Genomic DNA, 20,223 nt, shown 5'->3' with positions numbered 1-20,223 from the left:
TGTATGCAAAACTTATTTCATAATTTCATTGGCGTTTGTATAATTCGCTATTAAACTTTGTAATCATTAATAATAGTAGCGCCATTACATTTTAATGTGTTTCTCAAAAACTGACTACGATAGAATACATACAGTATAAATTATAAGCTTTATAGTGTATGCGAAATTATATTTCTATATGTATTGGTATTCACGTAATACTTTTACAAACTTTAGAAAAAAAAAATTATTTTTTAAGTAAATCACGAAAACTAGTGGTAGAATAATGAAATTATATGTTATTTAAAACTAAGATTATAGGCAATGAAATGTATGTAATTGATTTTTGTTGGATTTGCTAAAAAAAAATGTTTTTATTCCTCGAGCATCTACTTCACATTTAATTATATTTCTCGACGTACACGATATGTAAAATTATTAAATAATTATGTTTTATAAAGTTAAAACTATAAGGAATAACATGCACATGAATTTATATTTCTATTACATTTGGTATTTGAATAATGTAAGTTCGAAGTTGAAATAATGTATTCAGGTAAAAAAGAATTTTACGTTATATGGAGTAAATGGTATTGTATATAATTCAGATTCGCATTCGGCTTGCAATACGTTTGACGGACAACCTAATATATGTTTATGATTACTTCCAGGATCAGAGCCGCTGTTGCGAACGTCAGAGGGAGAGAAAGATTAATATTCCAAGAGGTTTGCTTATTTGTAATGTTGCACATCCATCATAGATCAAGGAAAAAGTGTGAAATGTGTCGTAGATTTTGGTAAATGTTGATGATGATTGAGAAGGCGTCGAATCTTTCTATTCAACGTCGGGATTATTAACTGTAAGCTGATTACATTTGGGTCTGATGACTCACTCGATGCAATTATCACGTCGACCTCGGAAACGGATAGAGGCTTAACGTCCAATTAATACTAAATACTAATACCACTCGTAATAGCAATAATAATGATAATACGGATTATTTTCAATTCACTAAAGGCATTCTTCTTCAAAATTAGGCACAGACTAAGTAAGGTTGAGATCAAAGAGAAACCACCAATTTGATTACACGTTGCAGCAGCAGCAGCAGCAGAGATATTGAATTTTAGCAAAACCAAAACTTTTCCCATCGACCCTTTTTTGGCACGTCAAGTACATGTTCTTTTTATCAAGTTCTCGCATGAATGACACGTCAAATAGGGTGGACGCGGATTCGCCATTGGATTGTAACAAATGCAGATTAAGATTTCGAATCGTTCGATTTATTTATTTATTTTCCGCCGTCTTCAATTTATCCATAAAACGTGAATACTTCGTTGCGTCGCTACGTCGGAAGAAATGGATAATTTTCTTAAGTGTATTCACATTTTTGCGCATTTTTCAAAAACTAGCAACAGCAGAATAAAGCCACTATGTGTTATTTAAAGTTTAAACTATAGTCTTTAAAATTTACTTATTTTTATGTTATTCGCATTCAAGATAAACGAATAAAGAAATAAGTATTTCTAGAACATTATTCCACTATTAAAATTACTGAAGCTAAAGTCATGAATACATTTTTAACTGGACATTAACAAGATAGTTAAGATAGTCAAATCTTCCGTAGGTTAATAATGTTAAACGAAATGGAAATCTTAAGAACATGCAGCAAACGTCAAAACTATGCTAATAGAATATAGACTTCGAGTGGTGAACGATCGAACGTTTCTATTAAGATCGATGCAAGTGAAATTGGTTTTCGAGAGTTTCGTGATATTAACCGAAACTTCCAGTCGATAATATTCCGGGAACGAGAATAATCCAGGTAAATAATTAGACGCCGCAGGACACGTTGCGTCAGATTTCGCTTACACAACTTTTCAACAACCGTTTATGCACGGTTCGTTCATGGACATTGCTGAGCACCAAAACTTTACCGCTTCTGTACTTGTTCATCAAATGGATATTAGTTTTCACACGTTCAGATTTAAATGGGTTTTAGTTTACTTGGACAATATTTACTGCTGTTTACAGTTTAGTCATTACAATACAATCTTTATTTTATAATTTACTTATTTAATTAGTACACATTAGATGTTATAACTTTACAATTATGAGATCAATACGTTCAATCAATTTCATTAGCTTATATCTATTAGATATTATTAGTAACCATGGAAACGTATTAACAATTACAATAGTGTGGTTATGAAAACATCGAAATTTTTACGTTCTAAAAATTACAGAATTGTAAATCTGAAATATACATAATTTCAATAGAGGATATTAGATTAGATGTTAGTAGTAAACATACAGACGTATAATTAACAATTATGAGAACGAATTGATTATTTGACAGAATCATCATTGATTAAGCAATTTCATTAGCTTATATCTATTAGATGTTATTAGTAACCATGGAAACGTATTGACAATTAAAATAGTGTGGTTATGAAAACATCGACATTTTTACGTCCTAAAAATTACAGAATTGTAAATCTGAAATATACATAATTTCAATAGAGGATATTAGATTAGTTATTAGTAGTAACCATAGAGACGTATAATTGATAATTATGAGAACGAATTGATTATTCGACAAAATCATCATTGATTAAGCAATTTCATTAGCTTATATCTATTAGATATTATTAGTAACCATGGAAACGTATTGACAATTACAATAGTGTGGTTATGAAAACATCAAACTTTGACGTTCTAAAAATTACAGAATTGTAACTCCGAAATATACATAATTTCAATACAGGATATTAGATTAAATGTTAGTAGTAACCATAGAAACGTATAATTGACAATTATGAGAACGAATTGATTATTTGACAGAATCATCATTGATTAAGCAATTTCATTAGCTTATATCTATTAGATATTATTAGTAACCATGGAAACGCATTGACAATTACAATAGTGTGGTTATGAAAACATAGAAATTTTGACGTTCTAAAAATTACAGAATTGTAACTCCGAAATATACATAATTTCAATAGAGGATATTAGATAATATCTAAGTAGTAACCATGGAGACGTATAATTGACAATTATGAGAACGGGTTGAACGTTCAAGAGGATTTGTGCTAATGAAATTGATTATGCAATTTCATTAACTCGCAGTTATTAGATATTATTAGTAACCATGGAAACATTGCAATTGTGACAATGGTATGATGATTAAAGAAGATACATATGCAACTAGATATTAGTGTTTGTAATGAGAATATAGAACGTACGTTCATAATATATATAAATTATATCGAAATCAAATGATAGTAATAATAATGTTGGACGTGCATTGGGGACTTTGGGTTCGAACACGGGCACGACGCCAATATTATCGTATTAAGTCCAACAGCTTCAATTTGCATATTCATACAGCGTGATGGCTCTATTGATTCGCAAAGAGAGATGAAAAAAAAAATATTGAATGAGATTATATAAAACTTTCGGACGAATCGTTTTACGACACAACAAAACGCAAAAAAAAACTTTGAAAGTTTAAGAAAAAGCACTCTACAAGATCAATTTGTAGAAGATATTAGCATTTTACAAACATTATTTTTTAAATATTTCCATTTTATAAGTCAACTCTTCAGAGATTATGAAATACGTTTGAAAAAGAATTTTTGTTGTTTTTTTTTCACATTCTTTTGTTTCCAGAAAATTTTTAATTATTTTTTCTATGAATTTGAGAGAAAAAAAGTTAAATTGGCGAGAAGGAAAATTTTCTATTAAATTTATTTTTTCACTGAAAACTTTTGGAATTTTTTATTGTGATGCTTAATTTTGGATGTTTGTGCTTTTCTGTGAAGTCCATCAAGTGGTATCGATTCGTTGTGTAATTTTTAATTGTTTGGCGTTGCTAGGGTAACGGGCAATTATTTACTGTATTGGGCGGATGCAGGCAGCCGTGACCCTTGGTTCTAACCTAGCATTGTCAGAGTGTGCGGGTGTACGTTGTGTTATGTCATAGTTTTGGTTGGAGAGAAGAGCAAGTGGGTGAACGAGAAAGAGAAAGGTATGTCCGAGTATTGCACGGTTCCGGGCAGGTCGAGCGGAAATTGTGGGTCCAGAGCGACGAAAACACACAGGGAATATGTAAGTAGTAGAATTTCACGAACGCAATCAAAAGTGTATATGTGTATACAAGCACACACAATATACAATGCCAGAGGAAATATCATTATTAAATGATGAAGGAAATGTTTGTGTATGATAGAGAGAGAGTGAGAAAGATCAGGAAGGTGGAATGATCCAATATAAAGGGAGTTGTGCGGTTCATTATAGGAGAGAAACGAGGCGAAGGAGCGCAGGAGAAGCCTTCTGTATTTAATCCGCGGTTATCTAAGAGACTGTAACCTGCACGAATCCGCCGATATATTGTCCCGAGAAGGCCAGCTCATTAACCAATACGAGCTCTGCGATAATATCGATCTGGATATCGTGCTGCAGGATTACCAGGACTACTACCTAACCAAATTCAATAAGATGCCTAGGATCGTCAAGAGGGTGTCATCGTCGTCGACCGCCCTCTCCGAAACTGGAGGCTCTCTGCCGCTTAAGAGGAAGACTTCGAAACCAGCTGTTACTAAGTATATAATTACACTGTCTCGATATTAATTATCCAACTACAATGAACCGTGCACACGATCTCAATGCAACAGCAATTATCAATCAAAAAGTTTTCGGAGAATTATGCAACAATGCTTCAATACTATTACAGAGAAAAGCAATAATATCTTCAAATTACGAACATTTTGTTCCATCCTTTGATATACTAAAGTTTATTTTACAATTTTTAATTATCTATAGAAAGAAAAAATGTTTAGCTTCAAATTTAATAATTGGTAAATAATTTCAATATTCTAAAAGATCTAAAGTATAAAAACCGAAATTGCAGCAATACCACGTCTATTGCGGTTTCGATCAGTCCGGATTCAATACAGTCCGGTTTCAAAATTTCCAATTAAACTAAATACATTTTTTTTATATAATTCTTCTGTTTTATTCCCATTATATAATCAAGTTTCTTTTTACGCGGGTTTATATTTTTATATGTATTTTGTTCTTTCATTAATCCGGTTTCAAACAATTGGACTATACGAGGTATTTGTGTTCAATATTTGTTGTTTATTTAAAGAGTTAATAATCTATTATATACATTTTTTTAATTAATGTTTACTTCTTTACTAGTAATTTAATTTTCTTTAAATATTTTCTTCATAATTTCATTTTTTTTCTATATTCTCTCAAAATCAATTTCTTTAAACTATTTTACATGATCTTGCAGCTGCGTTTCCAATAGTTAACAAAGTAATCCATCTTCGTCTCTGCTATTCGACATTTTTCAGTAAAAATAATATCGTATATCGTTTAGTAATTTGATAAAAAATTTCAAATTTACTTTAATAATTGTAATTATTTGCACGTTTTCGCTCATACACTGTTATATATTCATAAAGTTACACGTTTTTCTCATAATAGTACTAAAACGTTAAATTTACTTCTGTAATTCACATAACAAAATATTGAAGTTATGTGAATTCGTATACTTCTATTTACTATTTTATAATGAATATCTCAGAGCACTTTTTAATTATTATTTTTTTCTTTCTATTTTTATTAAAAATGTTCAATTTCAGCGTTTTTCTCTTGAGTTATTTCAACTCTGTAATAAACATTGCACAACACTAAAACTTTAAGTTTACTACTGCAATTTACACTTAATTCCGAGAACTGTTGGGACGAGATCCTCTCACAGCAAACAACAGTTATTAGCTATAAACGCATCTCCTATTCCTCTGCGAACGTAAACTACTCTCTCAGCGTTGGATAACTCTCCGAAGGACCATGCATAAGTGTTTAGATTAGCATGTTTTCGGTTTCAGCTGCGTTCCGGATAATAAGATCCCCGAGAGTGGAGACTCCTTCCAGATAGACGTGAAGTGTTTGAGCGGAAAACCCACGGGCGTCGACCAGCAACAGAAGCATCAGCATCAGCAGCAGCAGCCCTTGTTGAAACCATCTGCGTCCGAGGATCAGGAGGCACTCAGACCGTCCCTCAGCGAATTCCAAGGGTACACGAGCGAATGGCGCGAAATGGCCGATCTAATTACATCGGAAATCGTGCCGAGGAGTGCGGGGATCTTCTGGAAGGACTGCATCGGTCTCTCCGCAGCCTCCGAGTCCTTGAAGGAGGCCGTCGTCTATCCTTTGGAACGTCCCGAACTCTTCACCGGACTCTTAGCACCGTGGAAAGGTCAGGATAGAATTTCCCGTTTCGATTTCAAACGCGTATCGATTCTCACTCCTCCTCGCGCACACATTTTTAACAAACGCTTTCCTTACATCGGATAAAAGCTGAAAGGGTTTCGCGCAAAACAAATATTTGCAAAACTAATCCAATTGCAATCTTATTTCCTATAAATTAAATTTACTTTTAACTTTACAAATAATCAATTATTTAACACAATTCATAAATTAAGTAATATATAAAATATATTAGGACAGTAATTGAAACTGTAAATGAATTGGTAATAAGTGAGCAGTTTTAAATCACTTTGAGAGAAGGAGGAAAGCGAGTAAATTAGCATTTTGATTGAAAACAATTTGTCTGCGAAATTCAATTATCCAAATGTCTGTAGTTAACTGAAACTTGAGAACAGTATTTCCATCTTCTGTGCATTATACAAAAGGATAGACCCAATTCTAAAGTTTATTTTAAATACTGATAATCCTGGCTCAACTATATCTGTATCACTTAAAAAAAAAAACAAAACTAAGAACATTTGAAATATTAACATAAAATGTTCCATCTTCTTTACAAATTACAAAAGAAAACACTCAATTTTTTTGTTATGGACCAACTATTTCTGTCTTTTATGAATTAAATTACATTTTCTATGAAAATTTTAATATTTAATTTAATTAGAAGACAAATAAATAAGACAGTAATTAAATTAGGAATTTAGGAAATAGTAAAAGTGATTGTTATAATGATTGGAAACTGCAGGTATGAAACAGTAATTGAATTATAGTTTAAGTGTTATATCTTGTTAATAGGACGATAAAAACTGCGTCTATAAAGAATGTTTGAAACGAAATTAATAACTGTTGAAGATGTTTAAGTTTTCTTTTTTGTTGGAAGTATAATGGATGCATTTATTGTTGAAGTGCGCTTTCAACAAAAGAAAACGATTATTTAATCACGCGGATTAGTCCTGGTTTTATTTATTGGTATAAAAATGGAATTAGTTTGGACGCGTTGAAACGTTTTATCCAAGACTCGACGAAACGCAATTTCGGGATTTTATTTACTTTATCCCAACCGACCCGATTCCCTGCACACACACAGCGACACCTTTTTATATTTTATTTTTCCTTCTCTCTCGCAATCTTATCCCGAATGCAAAAGCTCATTGTTTACGTTCTGTTTTCCCGAATTTTATTCAAGCGAAACCGTAAGAATTCTAAGGATATTTGCATTACCTTTCCGTTTCGTAATGTATTCCGAATAAATATATTTATGAAAATGCATACAAATATTTGAAACAATTTTATATATATTTTTTTATCAAGAAATTCATATATTTTCTATGATAATAAACTTTTCTTTGTATTGTCTGAAGGATTTTTTATGAACATTTTATTTGTGCAAGGAATAGTAGCTTCGAAATAAAAATCAAAAGTTTATTGCAAGTTTTCGGTTCTGATGGAAATTCAATTTGCATCACAAAATTCTGTATGCAAAATTAATTTTTTTTACATTTTAATTGGTAATATTTCTCATAAAATTAATTTTTTTATCGTTATTTAATGTTTATTTTGTCATAACTATATTAGGCGAAATATGGACTCAACATTGCAAACGGTTCAAAAGTTACAGCAGTTTTAAGTTGGCAAATTTTTACAAGAGGATATTTTTTTCCACTACAGTTGATCTTTTTCATATCGTATTCACAACCTTTGGATCTTCAGAAAACTCTTCGGAATCTTCGGATTAGGACAGGCCACGGGTTACACAATAGTTGAAGGATTGCGCGCAGAGTTATTCGGTTGTTAGAGATTCCCAACAAATACCTCTTCACGTGTCTTGTTGTTATTTGTATAACAAAAAAATCCTGAAGGAAATTTTACTTTTTATTTATCGTTGTAAATAGAAAATTTCTAAGTTTTTTTTCCCTTTCGTTTCGTTCTCTGTATAAGAGCAGATGAATCGAGGGGTAATAATAAAGAAATAAATTTTAAATGGAATTCGTTAAAAGACAGTCGTAAAAACCAAATGCGCTGTCTACAAAGTTCGCCAATAAAAATAGCCTCTCTCAATCCGTCGACTCAAGATTTTTGTTTGCTCGTTTTATAATTTGTTTACAGTTTTTATTACTGAATTTGATAAGAGTAAAGTAGATTTTTGTAATTATTTATTGCATCTAAACAGAATTGAAGAAAATAATTGATTTTTGAAGTTTTATAAGAATTGAAAATTATTTATTATATGTTCAAATAGTTTTGTTTTCTTTGTACGGTTAAGAGTTTTCCATGTAGCAGTCAGTAAAGTTTTCGCAAACTCAATTTCGAGTTGTTTGCATTTGTTTGGAAACCAGGTTAAAGTTTTGTCCACGTGTACTTTCGGATAATTGACTTTGTCGGATTAGTTTCGTATATTATTTCGCGACGGAAGTTAATTGATGGACGGGCATTGTTTCACGTTGTTCAAGGTTTAAAACGTATTGCAAATGAACAAAAAAATATTGTAGTAATAATTATAAATATTGATGGATGCACTTTAAACAAATGGAATTGGACTGCGTTTCATTCGCAGTTTACGATGTACGAACGTTGTAAACATTTTTATTATTTGAAATATGAGCGAGAAACTCGGCGCATCCACCAAAAAACACCCTAGTTTCTATTGTCTCCGGTTTCGACTATAAATTCGGATGGAATTGCACGCGCAAAAGCAGAGATGAATGCTGCAAAAATAGTTAATTGAATAATAGGAGGCTCTGGTTTTTAAACGCGTCGAAAAGCGCCGTTTTTGTCTATTGTTTGTTTTTATATAATACAAAAAAAAACAAAATGAATAAATGAATAAATGAAAACGCGCACAAAGAGGGATGAAAAATGTAGGGGTTGGGTTTTTTTTTTGCTTTATTTATTCTCTCTCGTTTGTTTTTTTTTTGCATGAATTTAGGAGGCTGTGCTAAAAGAAAACCTGTTAATGAGTTGCAGGTGTGTTGCTCTTTGGGCCGCCGGGGACGGGGAAGACGCGACTGGCGAAGGCGCTCGCAGGGGAATCCCCGTCGACCTTCATCAACTTGGCGATCAGCACGTTCGTGAGCAAGTGGCGCGGCGAGTCCGAGAAAATGCTGAAGGTCCTTTTCGACGTCGCAAGGTAAATATACATTGTTTTTTGTAAATAATACCTGGATGCACGTAAAGTTGTGTAAGAGAGAGTGTAGAAGGAATGCAAACACGTCCATTCGAAACGCTATACTGTGTGAACATTGGCGGCGCGAAAATTGCATTTAATTTCCCTAAGGTTTCGCTGGGCGCGGTGTGTCCGACCTTCATTAACCGCTAATTGCCAATTACGATAAAACCAATACAAATAGCGGTGATGTAATTTAGAGAAATGCGTGAAAATGCAAATTTTCCCACTGCCACGTCAACAGCGCTCGATTCTAATCATTTCCGCTGCAATTTTCTGTTAACATTTGTCATATTTTCGACTTATCTACTGATTCCTGCAGTTCTAAATGTAAATTACAAAAAATTGTGTTAATATTTGCACTGCTTATAAACTAAAATAATTAATGAAGTAAAGACTGAATAAATTATTAAAAAATTCAAAGTAAAGATTTTTATATGAATCTTTTAGTTGAATTTGTATTAAAGTTAGGAGAAGAAATTGTTAGTAAGAAATTAAATTTGAATATCAATTATATGAACATACAGAAATAGATAATTGTTTTCTATTAGCAAAAGTGAGAAGAAATTGAAAAATAATGTTTGTTTATTAATTTGAACAATTTAAAGCAAAAAAATCATTTTCATATTTTTACTGAAACAATTACAAAGGCAAAAAGTTAGTAAATGTAGTATGTTAAGAAATGTGTGAAGAAATAAGAAAATAATTTTATATATATATTAATGAATTAAACAATTTCAAACTCAAAATTTTCATATAAAAGTTAATTAAAATAATAGTAATTGGAAAAACATTTTCTAATTATTTCATTCATCAATTTGAGTATGTGAATAAAAATTGGTTTTATAAAAACGAATTAAAAGAAATATGTCGAAAGGCATATTGGTTGAAAGGTACAATTTGTTTGTTTAAATTGAATTAGTTTTGTTTGAAAATGAATAATTATTTACACGTTTATATTTTGTGTAATTTATAAATGTAAATTCTAAATAGATTACATTATTACACGAGTTCATATTAATATATAATGTTTCAATTTAATTATATATCTGTTTCATCAAATTAATGTTGAATAACAAACTAAATTAAAGTTTACAAAAATGAAGAATTTACTATGTAAGCTCTACATACATAAACTTTGGGTTATTAAATGTATAATTAAGTATTAGAAAATACGGTTTCCTTCCTGAAAGTTTACAAAAATGAAGAATTTACTATGTAAGCTTCATACATAAACGTTGCGTTATTAAATGTATAATTAAGTATTAGAAAATGCGGTTTCCTTGCTGGCTGGTAGAGTTTATTAAAAGTTTGTTATGCAAACATGAAGACATGGAGAGGTATCACAAATATAAGATGTGGAGAGAGAAATTAACGAAAAGGAGAAGTTCGGATTTAACCTTTTCGGACGGAGACTGTGGGGAGGTCAAAGGAATTAATGCATTAAGTTTCGGGAGTTATTGAGATTAAATGTTCGAAATGGGAGAGAGCGACGGTGTTTAATTAGGAAAGTTCGGTTAATAATGGATGGAGAGAAACTTTTGCGTTGCAGACTGTATGCACCGAGCACGATATTCATAGACGAGCTGGATGCGATCGCATCGAGGCACGAGGATCATCAGCACGAGGCCTCCAGACGCTTCACCAGCGAACTTCTCATCCAGCTGGACGGAATCCTGAGCGCGTCCGGAGATGACGATCCCAACATCTTCGTCCTCGCAACAACAAATCTCCCTTGGTAATAAACCCATTGTATTCATCAGATATTTCGATTAGTTCGTATTGAACGATTTGATTATCAGTGCGTCTACACTATTAGTAATCATGCATAGTGAGGATACAACTTTTGTGATCAAAATTTCGTTTAGTTTCTGTAAGGAATTTTCGTGTTTGAAGGAACTTGGGTGCTGCGATCCTGCGGCGTTTCGAGAAGAGGATCCTGCTGAACGTTCCGGACGCTGAGGCGCGCCTCGAACTGTTCCGGTATTACTTCGGTCGGAACAGGAACAAATTCAGCGATGCAGACTACAAGAGGATGGCCGAACTAACTGGAAACTTTTCGTGCGCGGAAATTCGCATTGTTTGCAAAGAGGCGTTGATGGGGACGCTGCGAGAGAAGCTCGGTGAGAGAGATCAAAGAGACGACTAATGATGATGTCGATGATGTTGATGATAATGGTAATATTCTCATCAAATTAATTAAATTCTTGCTTGTTGTTTTCACGAAGGAGGATGTTGTCAAGATGCGGTGGTTAGGCCTGTCGTCATGGAGGACGTGAGAAGGGCTCTGGGAAGGATCAGACCGGCGGCCACGAACGACGTGATCGACAAGTACACGTCCTGGGCGAAGCGATGCGGAAGCTCGTAATCCAATTCATTGTCATTAAGGGTGGACAACATAGTGTGTGTGTGTGTGTGTGCGCGCGGCAATTAATATAAATGTATTAATTGGTCGGCTGCAACGGGTAACAAAATCGATCCGTCCGATCCTCATCTCTATCTTTGAGCGTTTGCAATTAATCAAAATTGATCATTCTCTTTTGTCCCATAATTGACACATAATATTGCGTAATTTATCAAATTTGAGGAATTATCAATTCAATGCGCGTTAATCCGAATATTCCACAATCTTCACAACGAAATCCAAACTATATCACACATTTATACCTATTTTTATAATACAGTTTCTAAAAAAAAATGCTTTTTATTCAATCAAAAACCCAATTTTTAATAGTTTAAAAGCTTTAGGAGATGAATACATGAAACACTACCAAAATTTAAAATTTTCAAGAATTATTATGGTAGAAGTATAAAGAAATGATATGCAACATCAAGGAGAAGTTTTCGTCGTAATTTATATATAATAGATTTGGAAACAACTAGAATATTGGTTTTAGAGGTAAGAAAACAACCTTCACTTGACAGTAGAATTAGCACCTGTCAATGCAATTCAATATATGACATAGCAACCTTCATTTGACAGTAGGATTGACAAGTGCAATTCCATATGTCACATAACTAACTTTAGTTGATAGTAGTATTGACAGCTGCAATTCAATATTTGACAGTAGGATTGACAAGTGCAAGTTCAATATGTCACATAACAACCTTCATTTGACAGTAGAATTTGCACCTGTCAATGCAATTCAATATATGACATAGCAACCTTCATTTGACAGTAGGATTGACATAACTAATTTCATTTGACAGTTGCATTGACAAGTACAATATTGGTTTTAGAGATAAGAAAAGAGAAAGCATCGATTTTATATAAATCATCTTATGATTATTAAAGTAACCTAAGTAGATAAACAATATATCATTTATGTATCAAGTATTAAACACTTAAAATTATTTAAGAAAGGAAATGTATGTTTCGAAAGTGAATTTTCGTATTGAAATAATTCGCGGTTTATGCGACGGTGGCCATTGTTTCCGGCTCATGAATATTCAACGGAGGATGAAATTAATTTCGAAGGTGGTGGAAACTTAATACTTTCCACGTATCTAACTAAGGTCATGCGTAAAGTCGAGTTTTCGGGTTGGTTTTTGCTGTGCGGAAAATAGGCCGAAACTTTCCGGGAATTCATAATGCGACGATAATAAAGCTCCATCTCTCACTCTCTCTGCTTTCCCGCAAAACCATAAGGAAAATACGGTCGAGCACTCGAGACGTTGCGTAAACCCACACTGTTTGCGTTTAGAATTTCAATAATCTCAGTTTTCATATCCTCTTTATATTTCTATTAAATTTTGTTGTTGATAATAAACAGAAAAGAGTGGTTTTATATGTAACAGAAATAAGTATATCTCTTGAAAGGTTTGGTATTATTTGGATTAAATACTTTAAATCCTACTTTAATTCTATCAAATTTACTTAATACTAAATAAATTGATATGAATTTACTGTAGTCATAAAATTAAGAACAATTGAAGGTTTCTTTTTTTTTTGTTTGTTGCGGTGTATTTTAAACTGGAAATTGGATCTAATTGAGATTAAAGCCGCTGTAAACTTGGAGAAACCAGCACGTTTTTACGACTTTCCCGGACTTTTGATGGAAAATTGGACGTAGCAGCAGGCCGGGGGCTGAAGAGTGGAGGTGGAGGCGAAGGCGGCTGTGGTGGCGGCGGCGACGACTCGGATGATGATTAATCGCCGCCGCGGAAACATCTCATATTTCACCTTTGAAGAAGTTAATATCGCCTTCGCACGTTATAAAGAGATCAGAAATAAACTCGCAGTTGATGGACTGCCAAGCGCAATTTGCAGCAGCATCCGAAAGTTGAAAAGTAAATTAAGCTAAGAAACAGCAAAACATTTAACTTTTTGTGAGAGTCACTTGTTTCGTGTACACGTTTAACGGAAACAAATGATTTTCTAAGTTTGACAACTACAAGTTCAATATGTTACATAGCAACCTTCATTTGACAGTAGGATTGACAAGTGCAATTCCATATGTCACATAACTAACTTTATTGATAGTAGTCATTGACAAGCTGCAATTCAATATTTGACAGTAGGATTGACAAGTGCAAGTTCAATATGTCACATAACAACCTTCATTTGACAGTAGAATTTGCACCTGTCAATGCAATTCAATATGTTACATAGCAACCTTCATTTGACAGTAGGATTGACAAGTGCAATTCCAATATGTACATAACTAACTTCAGTTGATAGTAGTATTGACAGCTGCAATTCAATATTTGACAGTAGGATTGACAAGTGCAATTCAATATGTCACATAACTAACTTCAGTTGATAGTAGTATTGACAGCTGCAATTCAATATTTGACAGTAGGATTGACAGTGCAATTCAAATATGTCACATAACTAACTTCAGTTGATAGTAGTATTGACAGCTGCAATTCAATATTTGACAGTTGGATTGACAAGTGCAATTAAATATGTCACATAACTAACTTCAGTTGATAGTAGTATTGACAGCTGCAATTCAATATTTGACAGTTGGATTGACAAGTGCAATTTAACTAAATTTATTTTGACAGTAGCTTTGACAGGCGAAATATGTTATTGATAAAATTTATGCACAAAATACAGTGAAGTGATTATAAATTATTGAAAGTAAAAATCAATGTACGTTATCAATTACGTAATTCAATTTGCCAAAATGCATGCAAGTTATTTAATAATAACAAAAAAAAATTGTTATGCAAATGGAGAAGTTTGATTGTAAGTTTTCCGAGAAAAGTGCTCCAGTCGGAATGGGAATAGCACAATAAGGTTCACGGAAAGAATACGAGAATTATTTTACATTTATGCAAATGAAAATGGATTTCCTTTGTTCGCGGAATTATTTCCACATGATCGGAGAGTGCAGCGAAGACAACCGTTACTTTGCTTTTGTTCCGTTCTTCCTTTTTTTCTTTTTATATTCGAATTCATGAAAATAAAGGGAAAAAAAGGAAGAACAACAGTTTTATTTATTGATGAAACATCCCACGGCGTTTTAGGGATATTGTCTTATGGCGAACAAAGAAACATCCGTCCGCAAAGGAGAAAGTGGATTAAATCCCATCCACCATCCTCGACGAGTATAAAAAAAAACAAAAAAAAAACGAATGTCCGAAGCTTAAATCTAAAATTACGTTTGTTTCCTTCGCTTCTCTTTTTCATTTGATTTGAAGCAGGAGGAGAGGGTTGTAGGATGGACGTGTCAACAAAAATTAAATCTCCATTTGCGGATTCGTTCGGATGGAATATGTTAAAATGTGTAATTGAATTGAAGCGGAATGTTCCGTGTAATTGCAGTAATGTCGAGTGGGCTTTAAGCAGATTTACTAGGGGAATCCCCCGGTTCGGAAACGGTTGAATGCTCATTTTATTTCTTTTCTTTGTCGTAACAATAATAAGAATCGATGAAGAGTATAAAATAATTGTCGGTTTAATTAAAAATTGTTGATCGATGTGCGTTTGCGTCCGTGTGTCAACAGGAGGAAACAATTCCGATGCACGAGCACCAATTTAACAAACCCAATATTTGCTCGAACCTCAGGGAGGTGGCAGTGGTGTAGGAGTAGGAGGAGACGGTTGGCGGCAGTGGGTGGCGGAGGCAGCGCGGGGGGCTTAAGAACTAAATTGCAATTGGATAAAACTGCTTTGCTTGCCTTGCATTGGCATTTATTAATTAAGTCGTCGGATGCAATTAGGAGCGCACGTCAAAAGCATACGTTGCTGCCGACGCCAACTCTCTCTCCCAATCCATTCAATACTAATATACTCTCATCCTTCACCAACGCACTTTTTCATTCGAATGTTATTGTTGCCTGTTTATTAGTTTCGCATTGGCAATTCCATCAAATATGTTTGCTGCGGCGAAATCGAACTTTGACGGGTTCAAATTGCTGATGTAATTGGTGGATGCGCACGCGATCAATCATCTTTATTTACAGATTTATAGACGCATCGATTAAGTGCACTGTTTCCTATCCAACTACATTAATTATAACAAAATATCCAACACTAATTCAACATCAATTTTATACAAAAAAATAAATATTTATCCAGATTCTCAGAATATCTAAAATATTTGATGAAAACAACAAATTTAGTATATTTTTCTCATTCATATAGTAATTAGTAAAGATCGTTTAATCGATTCATCATTATAATTGTTAATAATAACTAAAACAAAAATTAAACAAAAGAAACAATTTAATTTCATAAAAATTTTAGATTTAAAATTGTTATATTTATCAATTAAATTATGATACTTATTAACATTTAATATAAATATTTGTGAAGACGAAGATTTGTATTTTTTTCCTTATACATTTTTAGTTAACATCAATTTTCAAAATTATAATTTTTTACTGATTTCAATTGAAACTAAAGAACAATATTTAATTTTGTTTTTGTGTTTATAGAAATAATTTCACTTTTCCATTATTTGCGAAATGTTAATTGATTTCAATTGAAATTAAAGAGAATAATAATATTTTGTAATGTAAAATGCTTTAATTGGAATTGAAAAGTATGGGAAATAACGTAATACAATAAGCCATAAATTTATTATGTTCATCTTTACACTCATTTTGTAATGGATTTATGGAAAATATATTGAAATACTGATAAATAATAAATGATGAATTTGAATAAACTTAAAATAAATTTCAATGTAATAATCGCACGTTTAAACAAATTCTTATGTGTGTGCATGAAAATAGTGCGTATTGCACACCTGCACAATAGATAACAAAGTAATCAAACTTACGAACTATTACACGAAAACGCCCGAACTATTACACGACGAATCAGCTTGGGCACATTAATGCAGGTGTGCCAATCACGAACGTTATAACAATCCTTATATGGTTATGAAAATACGCCACATCGGCGAAACGATGAATCACAGCTGCAGCTGTTAAAACAATCCATATATAGGTAGGAAAATTAGTGCGTTTTATTTTAAACTAATTCAAAAAGTAAAAAATTAAATTTAAAACTAATTTCAAATAATAAATTTCATTTTGTATAAATTATAAACATGCATTTCTTAAGTTTTATTTATCTATATTGGAAAAATAATATATGCAATATTTGTTTTGTCAAATTAATATTTTAATATAGTTTTTTTCTTATTTTTACAAAGTTTATAGTATTTTTTTTTGTAATTTTGGCATTGACTTATTGATTTTTTAAATTGCAAAATAATCGTTCCAACAATGCAAATAATGGTGATTCAATAATTTCATAATAGATAAAAATTTAATAAAACTTAGCTATTACTGCATAATAGATAAAAAAGAGATGTGATATTTGTTTGTAATTATTTATACAAAACATTTCGGGTGGATGCGCCAGGTTATCAATCAAACTTACGAACTATTACACGAAAACGCCCGAACTATTACACGACCAATCAACTTGCGCACATTAATGCAGGTGTGCCAATCGCGAAAGTTATAACAATCCTTATATGGTTATGAAAAAATAGGTACGAAAATTAATGCGTTTTATTTTAAATTTATTGAAAAAGATCATAAATTATTTTAAAACCCATTTTTTTTAAATAATAAATTTCATTTTATATATTACAAATATATAGGAATATCGAATTTCTTTTATAATTCTTGTTTTAAGGAAATTTATAATTAAAATGAAATAAATTTATTATGTTCAAAATTGCAATTTTAGATTTCCGAGTTTAATTTTGATAAAATCTAAATTTTTTTTTTAATAAACTATAAATTATTAGTAGTCAAATATGTAGATAAATATACATATTTGACTACATGCAAAAGTTAAGCAACAACTGTAGTTGATTATAATTTAGTAGGTGATACATAGTGCAATTTATGCGTTTTATCGTGCTCCTCTCTTTGGCATGAATATGAATTACCGTTTTTGCATGAAGTTTACGTAACGCGGAGAGGTGTTCTCACGGGAGAACGAGTAAATAGCGAAAGAGCAGCGAGAAACGTCTAAAAATAAGTGCATTATGCGAGGAGGAGACATCTCATCCGTGCCATTTATTCCATTTAGTCCAGACTGCGGATGCGAAACAACGGGAAATAAAAGAAATACGCAAACAAAACATAATAAATATGAAACAAAAAACAAAAACAAACGTAACATGACACTAGGGTTGATATAGTAACTTCATTCAATTATTAAAATAATTGTAACTTTTAATTAATTTCATGAAGTAATGTGGAGTTTTCTATATATATGTGTATGTGTTATTTTTTGTTGAAACTCATATAAAATTCCTTTAGTAATTAAAGTTCTCAGAATTAACATTGATAGTAATTGCTAATGTTTTTAATGAGTTTATACGGAAACTTTCGAAACTTTTGGTATACATAACGAAGCTCATTTATAAATATATTATTATATGTAATATAATTTATGTAATATAAAGTTTTTTAATTATTCAAATTTCTAAAACTACACTTGTGATATTTTACAATATAATGTAATTTTATTAAATTTCTATTCCATATTAAATTAATTGTTAAAGCAACGTTAAACGATAAATTCTTGTATAATACTACAGGGGCGTACGTTTTATTATTTTTTTTTTCATAGAAAATGTATTTATATACAAAAAGTATGTTCGTTTTGGTAATTTCGTGCCAGACCGAAGCAATTAGCAAACTAACAAAGGTGCATCCACTTTGTTGTTTCCATGGAAATTCCAAAGGTGTTTTTATGTTTTGAGCGTCGGATATTTTTAATCCCGTGCAATTTCATGAATTAATTGGAGAGCCGGACTCGCTCATAATCTGCGCGTATTTGTGTGTTGTTGCTGGAAAATCCGTCAAACGGTATTTTTATTGCAGCACCAAATATTTCCTGGAAACCTTTTCGAATGTACACAAAATAATTGCAATTTGACATATGTCATTTTTTAAATAGTACGAATTATTTCCAGAAACTTCTATAATAGTTTTAGAAGTAATTGTAATTTGACATATGTCAAATATGTTTAAGAAATGTCATTGGTTTTATATTTTTGTTTACATTTCTGGAAAACTTACAATAAAATGTATGTTTTGATCAAATATAAGGCAAAAATTATTTTATATGTAATTTCAAATACGCAGGTGTTCAATTAAAGCACAGGTGTTTTATTTTATTGTTTTCTTATCTTTGCAGTTGCAGTTATTACTGCAGCTGTTCAATTAAATGCAGGTGTTCACGCAGGTGTAGACTTAAAATGCAGGTGTTCACGCAGGTGTTGACTTAAAATGCAGGTGTTCACGCAAGTGTTGACTTAAACTGCAGGTGTTCACGCAGATGTTGACTTAAAATGCAGGTGTTCACGCAGGTGTTGAAATATAATGCAGGTGTTCACGCAGGTGTTAACTTAAAATGCAGGTGTTTCGACTGCAAAAGTTTATCCTCATTTCAATTGAAACTTAAGCAATTGAATTTCTTGCAGTTTTAGTACAACTTTTCTTTATAACAAGAAAAAAAGTTACTGAAGAAGCTCCAATCCTTTGACTTTCACATATCCAACACATATTTTCGATGTAGCTGCCAGGCTATAATAATAATATAATAATAAATATTTACACGCGCCGAAGTTTCCATGCAAATGTTTGCGCCCATTAAATTAATTACCGATATGTTCGGAGCGCACCGCAAATATATGTTTAGCGAATATCGTTACATTTCTTTTCCACCCGCAGTTATTTCCACTACATTTGGTCAATTCCATGGATTTACACACCCAAATTTAAATAATTTAAAGTAATTGCATGGATTATAACGAGTTCGAAAGTTTCACGCTTGTTTCAGCATTTTCGCAACGATTATGCGATGTTTCACTAAAATTTTACTTTTTTTAACTTTCCGAGCCGCATTAATACATTTCGTATGCATGGAAAGGTGCTTCGCAAATTCGTTTTTGCCCTCGAGCTTTAAAGGAGAAACTCTTATCTGCAAATGAGAATGCATTAGTTTTATGCAAAAAAAAAAACTATGAGCAGCGCCGTTCTGTTTACATAATATTATTTCGCGGCGAAGACGCTGCTTCCTTTTTGTTTCTGTCATTTTGCTTTTGTTTTTTTTTTCTTTGTTTGTCTACCAGCGAGAGATCCTTTGCCCCACGACGGTCGCACGGAGCAGATGAAAAATGCAACGGGAAGAATCCAATCTGCGAGAGAGAGTTATTAATTTTTGAGTCTCTTTCGATGCTCGTAGTTTTTCCATTTGGCCGATCGATTCGCTTGAAATATTCAACGATTGCAATCGTCTCGACTCCTTTGATTTCGTCTGTCTTTTGTTTACTTTTTATTTCCGTCCTCGGCGACAGAAGCAGCCTTCGAAAGA

The 20,223-nt window shown here is 32.3% G+C and overlaps 1 protein-coding gene across 1 annotated transcript; it reads left to right on the top strand.

Annotated features, from left to right (window-relative positions):
- The first annotated feature begins 3,918 nt into the window (after positions 1–3,918).
- On the top strand, positions 3,919–12,075 carry LOC108558405 (katanin p60 ATPase-containing subunit A-like 2). Its single transcript, XM_017915312.1, has 7 exons — positions 3,919–4,090; positions 4,280–4,584; positions 5,881–6,251; positions 9,224–9,386; positions 10,975–11,160; positions 11,319–11,545; positions 11,651–12,075. Exons 1-7 carry the CDS (start codon positions 4,013–4,015, stop codon positions 11,788–11,790), a joined length of 1,470 nt encoding a protein of 489 aa, XP_017770801.1. The 5' UTR covers positions 3,919–4,012; the 3' UTR covers positions 11,791–12,075.
- The last annotated feature ends 8,148 nt before the right edge of the window (positions 12,076–20,223 follow it).

Source organism: Nicrophorus vespilloides, unplaced genomic scaffold (assembly GCF_001412225.1).
Source record: "Nicrophorus vespilloides isolate i.1.1-1 unplaced genomic scaffold, Nicve_v1.0, whole genome shotgun sequence".
NCBI classification, from domain to species: Eukaryota; Metazoa; Arthropoda; class Insecta; order Coleoptera; family Silphidae; genus Nicrophorus; species Nicrophorus vespilloides.
The sequence above is the reverse complement of the archived record's forward strand: the minus strand, read 5'-3'. Positions and strand labels throughout refer to the sequence as shown.

Excerpts from the sequence above, each read along its gene's own strand:
- LOC108558405 (XM_017915312.1), top strand. The coding sequence starts at position 4,013 with ATGTCCGAGTATTGCACGGTTCCGGGCAGGTCGAGCGGAAATTGTGGG. Across the intron at positions 4,091-4,279 it reads CGAAAACACACAGGGAATAT|GAGAGAAACGAGGCGAAGGA; the intron begins GTAAGTAGTAGA and ends GGTTCATTATAG. Across the intron at positions 11,161-11,318 it reads GCAACAACAAATCTCCCTTG|GAACTTGGGTGCTGCGATCC; the intron begins GTAATAAACCCA and ends TCGTGTTTGAAG.